Source organism: Leuciscus leuciscus (genome assembly GCF_965113295.1).
Source record: "Leuciscus leuciscus genome assembly, chromosome: 14".
Lineage (NCBI taxonomy): Eukaryota > Metazoa > Chordata > Actinopteri > Cypriniformes > Leuciscidae > Leuciscus > Leuciscus leuciscus.
The window spans coordinates 37,399,977-37,415,815 of NC_138738.1; the positions used below are offsets into that span (position 1 = coordinate 37,399,977).

Consider the following 15,839-nt stretch of genomic DNA (forward strand, 5'->3'; position numbering starts at 1 on the left):
ACTGTCTGCTTAATATCTGCTAAATAACACACACTTTATTTTAATGTTCCACCAACAGAGAACTTATTCTACTAACCCAAACCTGACAGCCTACGTCTACTAATACTCTAATGAGAGTTGGTTGACATGTTGTTGCAAAGGTACTTATAGTTAGTAGATGTCTAAAGTGGACCATCGAAATAAAGTGCAACCTATATTTGTTTTTAATAGTAAACCTATAAGTTTGATTGAAACATGAAAATAATGGGAAAACTTTTAATATTTTTTTCAATATTTTCAATATGAGGATAAATCAAATCATTTACAATCAATTTTGAGGAAATATAAAAATAAAGTGTAACCGATATTTGTTTTTTAATAACAACCCTATAAGTTTGATTTAAAAAAATCAAAACATCAAAATATGAGGAAAACGTTTAATATTTTTAAAATATTTTAAATATGAGGGAAGAACAAAATGCTAAACTTGGTTAACATATTTATCTGACAAAATGATTTGGCAAAAAAGGCAAACTACAGCTACAGGTTTTATATTACCATGCAAAAAATAAATTAAAAATGCATAGAAAAACAAAAATCTCACAGGAACATTGACGACAAACAAAATTTATATTTAATTGGTTCTCTCTTGTTTTTGCATGTGTTCATAATTTCTTTGTATGACAGCCTGGCCAAAACATTATGTCCGCACATTTGGCATGTTTCATTGCCTTATTGCAAATTAAACTCCATGCAAAACTACACAAAAATGTAATAATATCTGAATAAAGGGTAAGGATGTCGCAGAGCCTGATTTCACCAAGTGCAACATGTTCCTGGATCAACATCTTAGTCAACATTCCAATCAACCAATCAGATTTGAGGGACAAATTTACAGTTTATGCCAAGTTTAGGCTTATAACCAGGGTTAGGTGCTTCTACATCAGTGTTATCCACATATCATTTCCTTCTGATATTAGGGATGAGTTATTAGGTTTAGGAGTAGGGATATGGTTAGGATTACATTTTCAGACGGGAATCTTGTTCCAGGATAAACAAAATATGTTGACCCAGGCAGGAACGCATCAAGATGTCAGTTTTCCCAGGTCGGACATCACTTTTGGCCACTACTGTATAATAATACATGATATCCAGCCACTTGATAGCTTGAAGAATATGTCTACCTGACTTCAACATGTGCTGCGAAATTCCAACTGATGCATTGAAGATATTGGATTGTGTGTTATATGACAAACAACAACCCATTTGTTATCAAACGATTCATGTCACGTTACCGTGGTTATCTCTGTAAACGATCGTAAACCCATTCGCATTCATTTCACATGCTTTATGTGCCTTGAATAGCAGCAGTTTCGGTGTCACCGTCAAATGTTTGACTTTCAGTTGCTGCAGACATTGAAAGACACCAGGGACACTCGTTGACACGCTGACGACTGCGTGTGCATGCAAAACAAGGCTGACAATAGACCGCGCGTCGATGCATGAAGACCTGTGTGTGTGTGTGTCATATGAATACCGTAAGCTCCTCGATGTCAAATGACGTCAAAAATGGGGGGAAAGGGAAAAAACATACGAAAAATAGTTAAAATCTTCTAGGAGATTTCAGAGGAAAAACATCAGAAAATTATTTTTAACATATTATGAGTGATGTTTGCAAATGTAAAACTCATCGCCATGTTATTAGAGTGATTCCATTGGTAAAAAGGCTGGTTTTAGAAGGTTTATGTCAGCTGGCCGACCAGCTAAACCAGCTGAAGAATGACTTGGCCATGCTGGAAGACCAGCTTAAACAAGCTAAGACCCAGTTGAAGTTGGTTGCTAAAGCATTGTTATGCAGTTTTAGTGTGTTATGTATTTGCGGGTTGTTTCTTACTGGCCCAAGCCTGTGATATTCTTGACTTCCGCACTGGTTTTCACAGTGGAATGAACATCTATATGGACCAAACAGTATGAGGTTGCTCAAACAGAAAGCTCAACAAATGAGTCTCACATGCCATTGTGGACGAGCTCAAGAAACTGCAATGCGCTGATGCAGTAAGCTGAGGATCAACAACAATTTACTGGAAATTTGGTTTGCTTCTCAACAGTGACAACACTGCGTCAAAGGGACAACACAGACAGTAGAATTGGCATTCTCACTCAAAAAGCAAAACGTTAAAGGGCACAACCACCTCTAAGCAAAGCAAAGCCTGAATTTAGCATGCAAAAACTGCAGTGCTGGACACTAAAAAAGGAGTCATCGCGCCCCCTGCTGGCTGTACGCTGGTATCACAATAAAATGAAAATTTAACCTCTAAAAGACATTGAGCTTTACACTTACTCCCTTCAAAACTTTCATTTACTATGTAAAGTCTTATGGAGGTCATAATAATGTAAAAGTTTAGGTTGGCATTCTTTTAAAAGTGACTTTACAGGTCGTAGTTGAAACAATGTTGATATGCAAATAAAAAGAACTTTAGACTTTAGACAGACTTTGTAAGTATAATTCTTGAAGGATACATACACCATATTTGCTTTAGAATTACAAACATTTATTTTTGTGAGTGAATGCAGCAAAATTGCGAACATATGGGCAACATTAAATGCGATTTCCTCAGATTCCAGATTTTCAAATAGTTGTATATCGGCCAAATATTGTCCCACCATAACAAACCATACATCAGTGGAAAGCTTATTTATTCCGCTTTCATATGAGTTATACATTTAAATTTTAAAAAAATTTACCCTTGTGACTGGTTTTGTGGTCCAGGGTCACAAATATGAAAACTAGAGATTGTAAGCTTTCAAATTATATAGTTTGTCAAGATTAGTTTAGGATATTACTGTTTTAAATATGTAATGGCTGTGGGCCCACCAGTGGCACTTAAGGGAAAAGGTTACATAAAAATATGAAAAAATATATTCAGCAAGATGCCCCTCTCTGGAGTTAATTTTTTTTTTAGCCAACTAGCGAGTTCATGGACATTGAATGAATTTTCTGAGGTAACTTAAGTGACAAGTTACATTACTAGCCCCTTTCACATAGTCTTTAGTGGTAATTTTACAGTAATTTACCAGGATTGCTCTGTGAAAGGGGCTAACGTTAACAAGCGGTTTGTTGGTGTCTTTATGGCGATTGAAACACTGATTGAGCAATTACACGAGAATAAGGATTTCGGTAAACTGTAATGTATCTTTCACCATACCTTCTGATGTTCATTCAGGTTTATTCCGTGCTGTAAATAACAGTAAAGCAGAAGAGATGATCAATCGCGTCACACGTGCAAAAACTTGGCTTGAACTGAAGCGGTACTGCGATGTGTCACGTGACATTAAAGAGCGCCAAAACGTTACTTATGTTTTAATTTCTCACACACACACACACAAATAATAATAATAAACAGAATTTGAAAGCGGATTAACAAAAGTAACAGTACAACTTTTATTGCGATTTACTGGATGGGAGGCACGATACAAAGTTTTATTTTTTAAAAGATCGATTTGGTTCATCAAAATGAGTGATTAAAATAGAGAAATCAATATTTTAACCCAGCCCTACTAGCTACTGCATCAATAGTGTCCATTTTCCAGGTAAAACCACATATTACAGTTTTGATTTTCAAGATCTTTATTGAAATTCTAAATGTGTGTAATATTCATCTTAACACATGATACAGTAAAAACCAAGGGAAAAAAACAGAATAATGAGTGCTTGTTGAAGCCCTGAAGGGGTAAATATGAAGCATGGCATCTAAAACAGCACTTTAGATTAAGAGACATGTTTCCGTTGCTGTGATAAAGAAAACGTGAGTTTAAAAAAAAATCTTCAGTCAAAATTAAGTAGGCTACTCTCTCTGGACCTACATGCCTCTGTAACCACTTGAAGCAACTTTACAGCAACGTAGAAAAACAAATAAGGATTCCACACACTTATCGTGCTACGTTTGTGCAAGTGACGAAATTAAAGAATATTCTAACAGTCGGAAAATAGGTTTTCGTTAATGAAACAAACAAAAAAAACTGGATTAAGACTAAAAATTCTGACATTTCCTAAACCCTTACAAGTTTACTTGTAGACCTCAGACATTTCTAAAAAAAATAATACAGTATTGCATACAAATGCTGTCAGAACCAATAATCAGCTCCTTGATAAAGCTGAAAAACTAATCGGTACAGAGTAATCAGACTGTCACCGCTCTAGGAATGAAAGAACACAGATGTCAATAGTTATACAAGCGTTACCAGCAAACTGTGTTAAGCTGACCAGATTTTGAAAACGCCACATTTATAAAGCTGCATATGAGATCTTAAATCATACCAACAATCTTAAGTATGTATATGGCAAATAAATAAATGGCATCCAGGATGTTTGTTCAAAGAAAACAATTCCATAAGATTTTGATGCATGATGCCTTTTTCATGATGAGTTTAAGGAGTAAAGTGTGGCGTAAAGCTTTTGTGCAGCTTTTAGCCTTTGACACAGGAAGTAGTCTGAGAAAGCATTTTTCAGATCTCTTGAATTTAGGGAACATCTACAGTACAAAAGTAAGGCCACGGCTCTTTGCCCTTAAGAACCATTCTCGCTTTTTGCTTGTTTGGAAACCGGTTCTCCATTATCTTGCCCATTCGAATCAAGAGGTCTCTTCTTTGGACTGGCGGGTTCTGTTGAAGGGGAAAAAATATATTTATGTTTTCATATGACTAAAGCCAAATATAAAGCAAACTCAGCATTTAATTTCCTAAACATTTGACCAGTCTGTGGGTGATGAAAAAACTATCAGCCTCAAACACAAAATATCAGATATGATATAATAAAAAGAGAAAATTTGCTTTGCTACAATGTCAGATACTTAATAAAATAGTTGTGTTAGAAACAGAAAAGGCCATTCAAATCCACTGGCATGAAGGGAAAGTCAGACCAAAGTCAACCAAGTATAACATCTTTATTGTCTACAGAACAGAGTGACAATGATTTAAATAAGCTTCTACTTTGTTGCAAAATAAGCTAAATTATTATTATAGTAAATCTAACAATTACATTTTTTGTCAGACTTTGTCTTAAGTATAGAGTATAATGACACCTCTAAATGGTTTTAAAAAATGATAAATATTGCCAGGCATGAGAACTTGGAGTTAAAGAAAACTGAATGTAAAAATAAATAAAACATTAATAATAATAATATTAATTAAATTAAATTATATTTAAAACAAATATATTATTATAGTATTATTTTATTTTATATTGTTAAAAATAAAACGCCCACATGTGACATCAATTTACCTTCATCTCCCTCTTCGTCACTATCAAACTTGGTCTTCTTTCCCCTGAACTGTGTCTGTTCTCTTCCTCCTCGGTCTCTGCGGCCTCCCCTGCCTCTTCCACGACCCCTGTGACCTCCTGCAATTATAGGATACGGTGTGGAACAAGTGCAAATGTTTTAAAAAGTGAGATCATATGTGTTCAAACATATGATGCGTGTCTTTACTGTGTCCTGTGAATTACCTCTGCCTTGTTTGCGTCTGTTCAAGGACTCCTGCTGATCCTCGATGATTTTCTTCAGCATCTCCATCTCGGTGTCTCCCTCAAGTACCTCCCACTGAACAACATGGTCTTTAACCTTCGGGTCCTCCCCTCCCTTAGCCTCGCGGACTTTCTCCAGGGCATCCTTGGCGTTTGAGTGAAACAGGATGGTGCCCTGAGAAGGATATCAAAGAGAAAATTAATGGAAGACATCCTTAAGGTATTAATCAAATTATTTACTTTGTATGATTTTGTCTTTAGAGTAATATGTGAAGCACTCATTGTTCTCACCTCTTTTGATCCTCTGGTGAAATCAATCCATTTAATCTGGGCATGATCAGAAAAGACCGTATGAAAATCTTCTCTCGAGGTCTGACCCAATTCACCGGAGAACTTCAGCAGACAGCCTCTCTGATCATTCAGGGATTTCTGGGTAAACAGAAGAGTGATATTATTAAAGGGGACCTATTATGCACTTTTTCAAAGTCTTGATTTTCTTTTTGGGGTCTACTAGAATAAGTTTTTATGCTTGAAATGTTAAAAAAAAATTGTTTACACATATTTGACATTTTAGCAAAAGAAGAAAAATTGAAGAAAAGCACAACATGCTCTGATTGGTCAGCTGCACCAGTGTGTTGTGATTGGTCACCCGCTTCTAGTGTGTTTTGGAAATGTCACCACCTTTAACATAACCACGACTTTCAACATTACACACTAAAGAAAGTTGAAAATTCCATAAATTTTTTGCTATAGGAGAGGAAGAATTGTCTAAACTTGTTAAATCTTAAAAATCCACATGTCAGACCCTATACCGACTAAGCTACTGATAGAGATGTTTCCAGAAGTCACAGAGCCTCTTCTTAATATTATTAATTCATCATTGCCATTAGAATACACACCAAAACCCCTAAGCTGGACATTATTTAACCTCTCATTAAAAAATACACAACTTGATCCTAGAGAACAGACCGATGCCGAATCTCCCTTTTATGTCAAAAATACTGGAAAAGGAAGTGACCTCACAACTATGTTCCTTCTTAGAAAGAAATGGTATCTGTGAGGATTTCTAGTCAGGATTTAGACCGTATTATAGTACGGAGACTGCTCTTATTAGAGTTACAAATGATTTGTTCTAATTCGATCAAGGTTGTATCTTTCTATTAGTGCTACCGGATCTTAGATCTGCATTTGATTCCATCAACCACAATGTTATTTAGAATAGAAACAAATAATGTTGGCATAAGTGGAAGTGCATTGGCATGTTCAAATCATATTTATCCGACCGTTATCAGTTTGTAGCAGTAAATGAAGAGGTGTCATGAGTACCTCAAGGCTCAGTACTAGGACCTTTGCTTTTCACCCTGTTTATGCTACCCTTGAGATGATATTAGGAAGCATGGTGTTAGCTTTTACTGTTACACTGATGATGCTCAGCTTTATATTTCTTCACGCCCTGACGAAACAGACAAATTCACAAAATAACGGAATGCATAGTTGATATAAATAATTGGACGACTAGTAATTTCCTACTTAATTCTGAAAAAACAGGTTTTAATTATTGGACAAAAACCTTTGCATAATAACCTAGAATACTGTCTAACACTTGATGGCTGCCCTGTCAAGTCTTCATCATCAGTTAGGAACCTGGGTATGCTCTTTGATACCAATCTTTTATTTGAAAGCCATGTTTCTAGCATATGTATCTTAAATGTATATCTAAATTACAACATCTTCTCTCGATAACAAATGCAGAAAAATGTCTTAATGCGTTCATGACCTCAGGGCTAGATTACTGTAATGCTCTACTGGGTGGTTGCCCTGCATGCTTAATAAACAAACTCCAGCTGGTCCAAAACGCAGCAGCTAGAGTTCTTACTAGAACCAGGAAGTATCGTAGCCCTGAATGCCAGCAGAGACTGTGTCTACTAGAACAATTCCTTGTGAAGACCTTGTTGATATGACAGCCATCAGCACAGATCCTCAGCAAAGACCCCAAGAACCAGACAAGTCCTCCGCACAGACCCCTACGGCCAGCATCGGCTCCATACCAGCATGATGAAACCGATCTTCAAGCAGAAGGAACTGGATGAAATATTTTGAAAGCTTCCGATCCACAATCTGACTTGCAGCCTGAATTATAAACACACCGTGTTCTTTGGTTGGCCAGAGGAGAATTGGCCCCCCGACTATGCCTGGTTTCTCCCAAGGTTTTTTTTCTCCATTTCTGTCACCCAATGGAGTTTGGGTTCCTTGCCACTGTCGCCTCTGGCTTGCTTAGTTGGGGACACTTAAGATTCAACAATATTATTAATCTGACTGTACTAACACCATTGTATGAGAACTGAACTGGACGATGACAGCACAGTTTTCTGGAGAGCTGCTTTATAACTGAATTCAGCTCATTTCAGAATTTATGTACTTTACACAGTTATTGAACCGAAATGAATCAACACTGAACTAATTTTAACTGAATAATAACTGTTTACTATCATCTTTTTAGAGCTGCTTTAAAGCAGAATTGAATTCTGTTTGCATCACCGAATCGTTATTTCCCTGTTTATCACTGTAAGGCTGCTTTGAAACAATCTGTATTGTTCACACACATCTGAGAATATTTGCGTTTCTGCATGAAACTCACCAGCTCTTCTTCTTCAGCTTGTTTCTGCTTGTCCTCCTTTTCACTGAAATTTTACACAGATTTACCAATTATAACATTTTAGATCTCATCTCACTTTTTAGTAGAAAATATGTAGTGTTGTGCATTACCTTTTTGCTTTAGCTTTTGCTTCCACGCGATTTTGCTTCCTCTCTGACATTTTTTTAGTAAAGTAGGCCTCTCTACAGACAGAGGTCAAAGGTTAACACCAGTATATTCAATGCCATTCAGTTACTAGGAAAACATGCAATGCTAAATGGAGAACTAAACTGCAAAAGCACCTACTTCATCATAACGATCATCTCATTCCCTTTGTACTCTTTGATGTCGGCACGTTCGACAAACGCTTTGGCAGCCTCTTCAGATTCTAGAACCGCAAAGATTGATCCCTGCAGACGACAGCAACAGTATAGAGCTCAGTTTTGATAAGGTAGACAGCACATAGCTACAGTTTTCATATAATAAAATGTAATCTATCCCAATGTTGTTAACTAAGGGCACTTTAGACCTGTAGATTGTTTGCTTTGTTCAGAGACCGTAACTTAATTTGTTACAATGTTGCATTTTCTTTTTGGTTAGTTTCACTTTCACAAGGCAACATTTCAAAGAGTACCGAAATGTGTTTATGCAAGTCACATGCGAGTAAAACTGTCCTGTGTGGATCCGAGCGTGATTGCCGTGTCCATATGCCTAAATTAACCGAATTGAGGGAGAAAACGCACGAGTTTCTGAAACAAATGCCCTAAAACTAAATTTTTCCTTAATTGAGAAGCCATATCACTCAGACATTCCTCATAATTGAGAAAAAAAAGACAATCGCAACTTCCGTTTCACGTCGGCTTTAAGAGACCTTGGACTTTCTTAAAACCCTTACTTTGAAAGTCTTCAGGGGTCCTTTCCTCATGTAGATGTTCTCGACTGTTCCTTTATCAGCGAGCCACTCTTTCACCTCATCCAGTGTAGTTTCAAGAGGAAAACCTTTCTGTTGAATTTAAACATTAACAACAGTCAACAAAATGCAGAATGTGGGTATAGTATCCTATTGTAGAATTCAAAAACAGGACAAGACAACATCTCCCAGTTTTACAGAGGACTAGACATGTTCAAATATTATTATAAGCTGTTTGCTTTAGAGCAAAGGCAACACTGGGTAGGCATAAAGAGGACTTAATGTCATTGTTCCCATTCACTCACCATGTAGATGGATTTGTGTTTGAGCGAGTCCCTGTATTCCTCACTGTTCTCTGGAAGAGGTTTGCTCGGGTTTCGCCTTATTTTGGTTTTGTCCTCGCTGATCTCCAGCAGACCACTTTTAGATTTCTGCAGCGCCTCCACAATGAAGGCTGCTTCTGACGTGAGAGTCTTTAGTCTGTGAGGACAAATACAAAAAGTGGGACACAACCGCAGCAGAGTTACATGGACTGACACAGTGAAGAATCTTCATGTAGCGATTTTCTCATTAAAGTAATTTATGCAACTTGTGTGAACTATATTTTGATTTGTCTGGAGCAGTATGAAAGCTTTGTGTGAGAAACAGACCAAAATTCAAGCTATTATATTGACTGTAAACTCACCATTGCAGCTCTAAAATGTAATTTTCCTTCAAAAATGTTTGGCACGACACATCCAAAAGGGCCACACATAAATGTGAATGTGCGTGAGAAAGACGTTTGTGAGCTAAACTTCACTTTGTTCCTCACACAAACCTATCGCATGTCTCCATAAGACCATACAACATATAGTTCATTTATTGTGCATGATGAAGTTTATAGTGTTCTTCTGTCCATTCAAGATTTACGACAGTTTAAGTTGAAAATGTAATTTTCAGGTCCATGCTCAAATGTAATAACTGGATTATAAATACATCGTTTTTGACCGACACACGAACAGTATCAGAGGGTTAAATGTTGTGCCGTTGTTTGCATGTTCGCCTGAAGACCAGCTAAATTTAGCAAAACAGTTTCAAGAACATTGTGAGATACAGGCTAATGTTTTCTTCTTCCGTCCATTATAATAAAGGCTTTGTGTTCATATAAATTTGAACCACATTTTTTATTTTATGAATCCCTATGAAAGACGATCGAGCCAATCAGAGTAGGCATGGGGCGGAGCGACACGTGTAGCCCCGCCCCGTTCTGCAGGCTGTAGCCAGGTTTACTTGATTTAATCAGAAACATGATGCATTTCTTTTGTAATTACCTATTAAATTTCAGCATTGTCTCCAGAGTGACCCAGCCGTCATCTAACTGCATCTGCTCCTTCAGAAACTTGTCTCGGGGGAGATTGTGGTCACCAAAATAGTACTAAACACAGACAGAAACATTGGTTATTCATGTCACTGGTATGAACTACGGCTTGGAAAGATAAAATACTTATGATTATCTCACCTCAATCTGTTCTGCCACCTTCTTCTCCAGAGGAGACATTTCCTGATTGGCTGCCATCTCTGCTAGGAGGATAAACAACACTTTCTAGCAAACGTTCAAAAGTCTGAACACATATGTTATTTATTTTGTGCACATTCTATCAACAAGTAACATCACAACCTATATTTATATTATCATGAAAAATGTACATGAACATGATTTTCAAACCACGTGTGGTGTGAGTGCAGCAGAACTCCTGCATGCAGTTTCTATTTTAATAGAAATGTTGACTCTTTAAGTTTATAAACCCAGTGTTTAACAGCACTAAAAATACGCTGTGAATAATATTTATAAATTCAGTCATCAGCATTTATAAGTGTTTATAAATCATGTACGCCACGCGCGCCACATGTCACAGAATGATACTGAACAAACGTCGCGCGCTCAGTCTGTCAATTGTATGTTTTCGGTCCGATCTGAAGCATCGCAACACTCTAAATATCAGGGAAAACAAAAAGAAACGTCATACTCACTTTACTTGAGTTCTGAATCTGTCTGATCACGCTGAAACACCACACTAAACGATATCCGATTCCGACCGTGGGTCAAGTATGGCGTCGCGCAGTTATGATGTCACGCAGAGACTGGGGAGATTGGGAAATTGAGTACAACACGGAATACACTCATGATCTCCAAGCTTTTTCCGTTCGAGAATATTCATTGGGTATACACTTTTTAGTAAGTAACATTGTTGGTCTTTTATAATATATTTTTAAGGCAAGACATCCCAGGTGGAAAAAAAACAACCCCGAATAGATATCACCAGAGGTGGACAAAGTACACAACGTCCTTACTTGAGTGAAAGTACAGATACTACTGGTCAAATATTACTCCGTTACAAGTAAAAGTTGTAAAGACCGATTTTTACTCAAGTAAAAGTACAGAAGTAGGCTACTTGTTTTTAAAAGTTCTTAAGTATCAAAAGTAACTTTCAATGCAGTGTTTTATTATTGTTGCATTATTGTGTGTAATACTTAGGCTACACACTTACCTCTGAATCTATGCCTGCCTTCCCTCATATTAATATCACATTTATTTATAGAACACAGTTCCAGTAGTGGGATTGAATGTGAGATTCAAGTCACTCAATAACGTCCACAATGGCTGTTCCCTCAAATACTGCCATATTTAAAGTTTTTTGGCTTTTAGTATGAATATGTTAGCCTTACTGTTATCTATAAGCTAGTGTGCACCAAAACAATGACAACATTTGCATTTAGGAGACCAACCCCAACGTTGAAAATGAAAATCAGATTGATGTCAGAATCCAACGCCAGATTGACATTAATCTCCAACGTTGGACAGATGTTGTATTGGGGTTGAAAACGAAAATCGGGTTGACGCCAGAAACCAAGATCAGTCGTTTTCTGACGTCAATTCGACTTTCATTTCCAGTCACTCTGCAACCCCTGCGGGTCCCTGCAACTAAAACCATCCCTGACTGACATTACTACTTTCTACTCAAGGACCTGACAGAATTGTTGTGGAGTAAAAACTAAAAAGTAAGATATTTGTCTTTCAAATGTAGTGAAGTTAAAGTAAAAAGTTTCCAGAAAAAAATAATACTCAAGAAAAGTAGGCTACAGATACTCAAAAAGTGTACTTAAGTACAGTACTGAAGTAAATTGTTACTGTCCACCTCTGGATATCACCATACTTCCCCAGTCACATTCACAGATAACATTAAGAATGATTTCTTATACAAGTTTTCTGAAATGGTATGTTTAAATATGCTAATGAGGCATTGTCTAATTAAATATGAACTAATTTGCATACAATTCTAGAACAAAAATCCAAACATTGGATAAAGCTTCAAATTTTTAGTTTTTTTGACATATTGGAGTCAAAGGTTTTTACAGGGGATTTTGGATTTCTCTTTTTATCACTCCAACACAGTCAACAGCCCCAAAAATGTTTCATTTTCATCATTTTTTCTAGGAATAAAATGTTGCATAAAATCAGGCAAAGAACAAACCCTTCTATAAAAACATTCAGAATATAGAATAAAACTGTAAAGTTGGGCATATGTAAGTGTGGAGATTTCAGGACAGCCTGTTTTTTACAGCCTGTTATTGAAATCTACAGATGCAAATAGATAAAGTGCTATAAAAAGATACACTTACAAGTGTATTTTGGATGTTTTCTTTCCACTAGTCTGAAAAAAGAAAAGAAAAACTACGCAAAGCCAAAAATCTCGAAACTGACAGATGCATGAAAAAACGGTGTTTTTGCCTGTATTGTATCGCCTTAATAAAAGCCACAAGAAAACGCATCATATAACCTATAATTATAACTAACGGTTTTCTTAAGCTTAAGAGGTTTGTGCAGTAATAAGTGCTGGACTCACTTTAAGCTTCAGTAAATTACCGTCTCATATCCGACAGACATTTATTCAAAGAAACAAAAGACAGGCCATAACTTTTTTTTAATTCCTTTTTAATTGGACACTAAACATGTGTGTCACAAGTACAAATGACACAAGATTTGTTGTAAATATTAACAGGAACAAGGTCGTATAGGTCAATATGGCGACGATCCAGTCATATAAATGGATTTGTTCTGACAGATCCAAGCTTCCCTGCAAATAGTCATATAAACCAACACTAAAGTCCACGATCTCCTCCATTCATCTCTGTTTGCTTTGAATACAACACTCTGCATTTCCAAAACACATCTAAAATTCAGGCTTATTCAAGAAGAAGCATTCACAGCTCTGTTAACCTACATCAAGAGCAGCAAGTCCAACACTTCATATGCTGTCAGAGTAACTATGACCCGGATGGCTTTTTAAACACCGCTGGTGTCCAGAGGAAATGGGGGTCAAAAGTCTGAGACCACGTTGAAAATCTGGAAATAAATAGTTTGAGCATTTCAATAATAATAATAAGTTGTGCTGTATACAATTTTTAAAATTCAAATGTTATGTCTTGCTTTTGGACATAGTTTTAATATTTCCAGAATTCATAAGGTCTCAGACTTTTCAGGCCCACGCACTGTATATATGAAAATATGGTACTATAAGGCAAATTAGGGCTTCCAATAATAATAATAATAATCTGGTTCGTATAATATATTCTATTTTCATTTTATAATAGTACAAGATTGCAGTGTTAAAGGATTCTGCCACAGCCAGGCTGCATTCATTCATAACATGACAATAATGGCATTCATTTGTATAGTATTAATAGATAGTGATATTAAAGGGGAATTTCTATATCGTGCAAATAAATATTTAGCCAGCAATGATAAAACTTTTACATTTGTTCATTTTAATGCTCTACAGCAAACCTCAGTGGATTAAATATAAAGCACCTCAAACTGTTAAATCCTTATTTTATGAATTAAATCTCCAAGACAAATTGCATTTATACTCTCATAAACACTTAAATGTAAATTAACATGTAAAATATATATCTATTTTTAAATGTGCACCAAACATAAACTCAGATATTACACCATCCCCAAATAAATTTATCAAGTAAATTAAGGGACTTTGTGTGTTTGTGTGTGTAAATTATCTATAGCCTAATAATAGTTCATGCACATGATGCATTTACTGCAGATTGCAGAATAAACATACTGATATTCTATTGGTTCAGTAAGTCTATCATTATCTAATATAATACTGTATTACTCAATTAGAGCTCGTAATTCCCGGAGGATTTCATTGCCACTTGTCCATGGCATGATTTTCGCACTGAGAGCCTCTGGACCCTCTGAAATGGCTTTGCACAACAGTTTCTCTAGGGTGAAGCCTTTCCTAGGCATCGCAATATCCCCCTCTCTCAATTCTTTAATGGGGCAAAAGTCATTTCCTCCATCTCCTATATAGCAGATCCTCTCATAATGCACACCAGCTTTAGCTTGGTTCTCTCTGAAATCATGCAGCACCCTCCTCTTGCACAGGTTTATAGGACATTGCGTACAGTCATGCGCGTGAAAGCAGCGCACACTCACGTAGCCGCGCGCATCTATGTTTGCAGGGTTAGTGAAGACGTCATCTATAGCCGACTTCAACCCTGATGCATGCAAAACCCAGTCTATGAAGACAGTATTAGAATCGGAGATTATAATGCAGTCGATGTCGCTCTTGTTCTCAGATATGAAGGTCAGGAGCTCGAGCATGCCCTCGGTGAGCGGGATGCTCTCCATGACCGCGCGCATGTGCTCCGGGCTCACGGACTGGTCCCCGATGTAGGTCAAGACTCGACCCATATACTCGGTCCAGCGGCCCCTCTCGTAGGACTTCTCCAGACAGTCCGGTAACGTCTGGTCGGGAGTGCAGCGGATCACCCATGTGTCGCTGTTGTCATCCACTATAGTGTGGTCAAAGTCGAACACTACTAAGGTCTTCATCCTGCGCTGGGAATAACACAAAAACACAATATTGACACGATGGCTGACGAACAAATGTTCAACGATGCTTTCTCAGCAAGCCATGAAACGTTAAGGAAATGTAATCAAATGTGTACCAACCTGAAGCGGCAGCCTGAGTGAATTATTCGATTTTGTTAGCGATTCTGAGACGGACACTTGCTTACAACACAAAGCATGATTAGTCACTGCCCGTCTCTGATAGGCTTCGGCGCACGTCACTCAAACGTCATGCGACGCTCTGATTGGTCAGGCAGAACACTCAAGTCAACTTGGGGGCGTTTTTGCTTTCTGTTTCCAGTCAGTTATTCATTCAGTAATCCGATTCAGTTTATTCGAGATGAAACCGGTATTGTCTTAGACACTGCTAGGAAATAATTTTTAGAATAGTGCAGTGCGGTCATAAAACTATGCGTCAGCACAATTTATGTCTGCAACAATAATTTCAAGCATGAGTGAGAAAATAACATGTTATTTTTTCCATTTATGCTTGAAATTATTGTTGCAGATATATATATTCTGGATGTTGGTATTTTATTTTATTTTAAAATATTGAGTGATAAAAATCTACATAATAATATTATGTGATAATGTATGTGATAATATTACAAACAGGATTTTGGATATCTATTTTTATCTCTCATTAATTAAAAATAAAATATAATACCAACATTCAGAATAGATAAAATCGTGTTTTTAGGAATAAAATGTTATATACATAATAGTGGTGGTTGAGGAGAGATCCCCTGACTGGATTGTAAAGCGCTTTGGGTGTACAGTAGTACATATAAATGCCTTATTCATATAAACCCTCTGAAAAACCTACAGACTATAGATGGGGGGGGAGTTTATGTACATAAGTGCTTTTAAAGATTGAAATCTA

General features: G+C 36.8%; 2 protein-coding genes across 4 annotated transcripts; both read right to left on the reverse strand.

Moving 5' to 3' along the window:
- Positions 1–3,397: 3,397 nt before the first annotated feature.
- Positions 3,398–11,166, reverse strand: ssb (small RNA binding exonuclease protection factor La). 2 transcript variants are annotated; one of them, XM_082190050.1, is made up of 12 exons: positions 11,056–11,166; positions 10,544–10,602; positions 10,356–10,459; positions 9,351–9,525; positions 9,031–9,138; positions 8,442–8,545; positions 8,267–8,338; positions 8,139–8,181; positions 5,792–5,929; positions 5,483–5,675; positions 5,261–5,377; positions 3,398–4,641 (listed from the first exon to the last, which is right to left on the reverse strand). In XM_082190050.1, the coding sequence occupies exons 2-12, from the start codon at positions 10,598–10,600 to the stop codon at positions 4,547–4,549; spliced, it is 1,206 nt and encodes a 401-aa protein (XP_082046176.1). In that variant the 5' UTR covers positions 10,601–10,602; positions 11,056–11,166; the 3' UTR covers positions 3,398–4,546. The 2 variants fall into 2 exon arrangements, with proteins under 2 accessions (XP_082046176.1, XP_082046177.1); XM_082190051.1 differs by having other exon boundaries at positions 10,544–10,605.
- Positions 11,167–12,992: 1,826 nt separating this feature from the next.
- phospho2 (phosphatase, orphan 2) lies at positions 12,993–15,203 on the reverse strand. 2 transcript variants are annotated; one of them, XM_082190087.1, is made up of 2 exons: positions 15,059–15,203; positions 12,993–14,944 (listed from the first exon to the last, which is right to left on the reverse strand). In XM_082190087.1, the coding sequence occupies exon 2, from the start codon at positions 14,936–14,938 to the stop codon at positions 14,213–14,215; it is 726 nt and encodes a 241-aa protein (XP_082046213.1). In that variant the 5' UTR covers positions 14,939–14,944; positions 15,059–15,203; the 3' UTR covers positions 12,993–14,212. The 2 variants fall into 2 exon arrangements, with proteins under 2 accessions (XP_082046213.1, XP_082046214.1); XM_082190088.1 differs by having other exon boundaries at positions 12,993–14,939; positions 15,059–15,174.
- Between the last annotated feature and the right edge of the window lie 636 nt (positions 15,204–15,839).

Excerpts from the sequence above, each read along its gene's own strand:
- ssb (XM_082190050.1), bottom strand. The coding sequence starts at position 10,600 with ATGGCAGCCAATCAGGAAATGTCTCCTCTGGAGAAGAAGGTGGCAGAA. Across the intron at positions 9,526-10,355 it reads ACAATGCTGAAATTTAATAG|ACTAAAGACTCTCACGTCAG; the intron begins GTAATTACAAAA and ends TTGTCCTCACAG. Across the intron at positions 8,339-8,441 it reads GAGATGATCGTTATGATGAA|AGAGGCCTACTTTACTAAAA; the intron begins GTAGGTGCTTTT and ends CTCTGTCTGTAG.
- phospho2 (XM_082190087.1), bottom strand. The coding sequence starts at position 14,938 with ATGAAGACCTTAGTAGTGTTCGACTTTGACCACACTATAGTGGATGAC.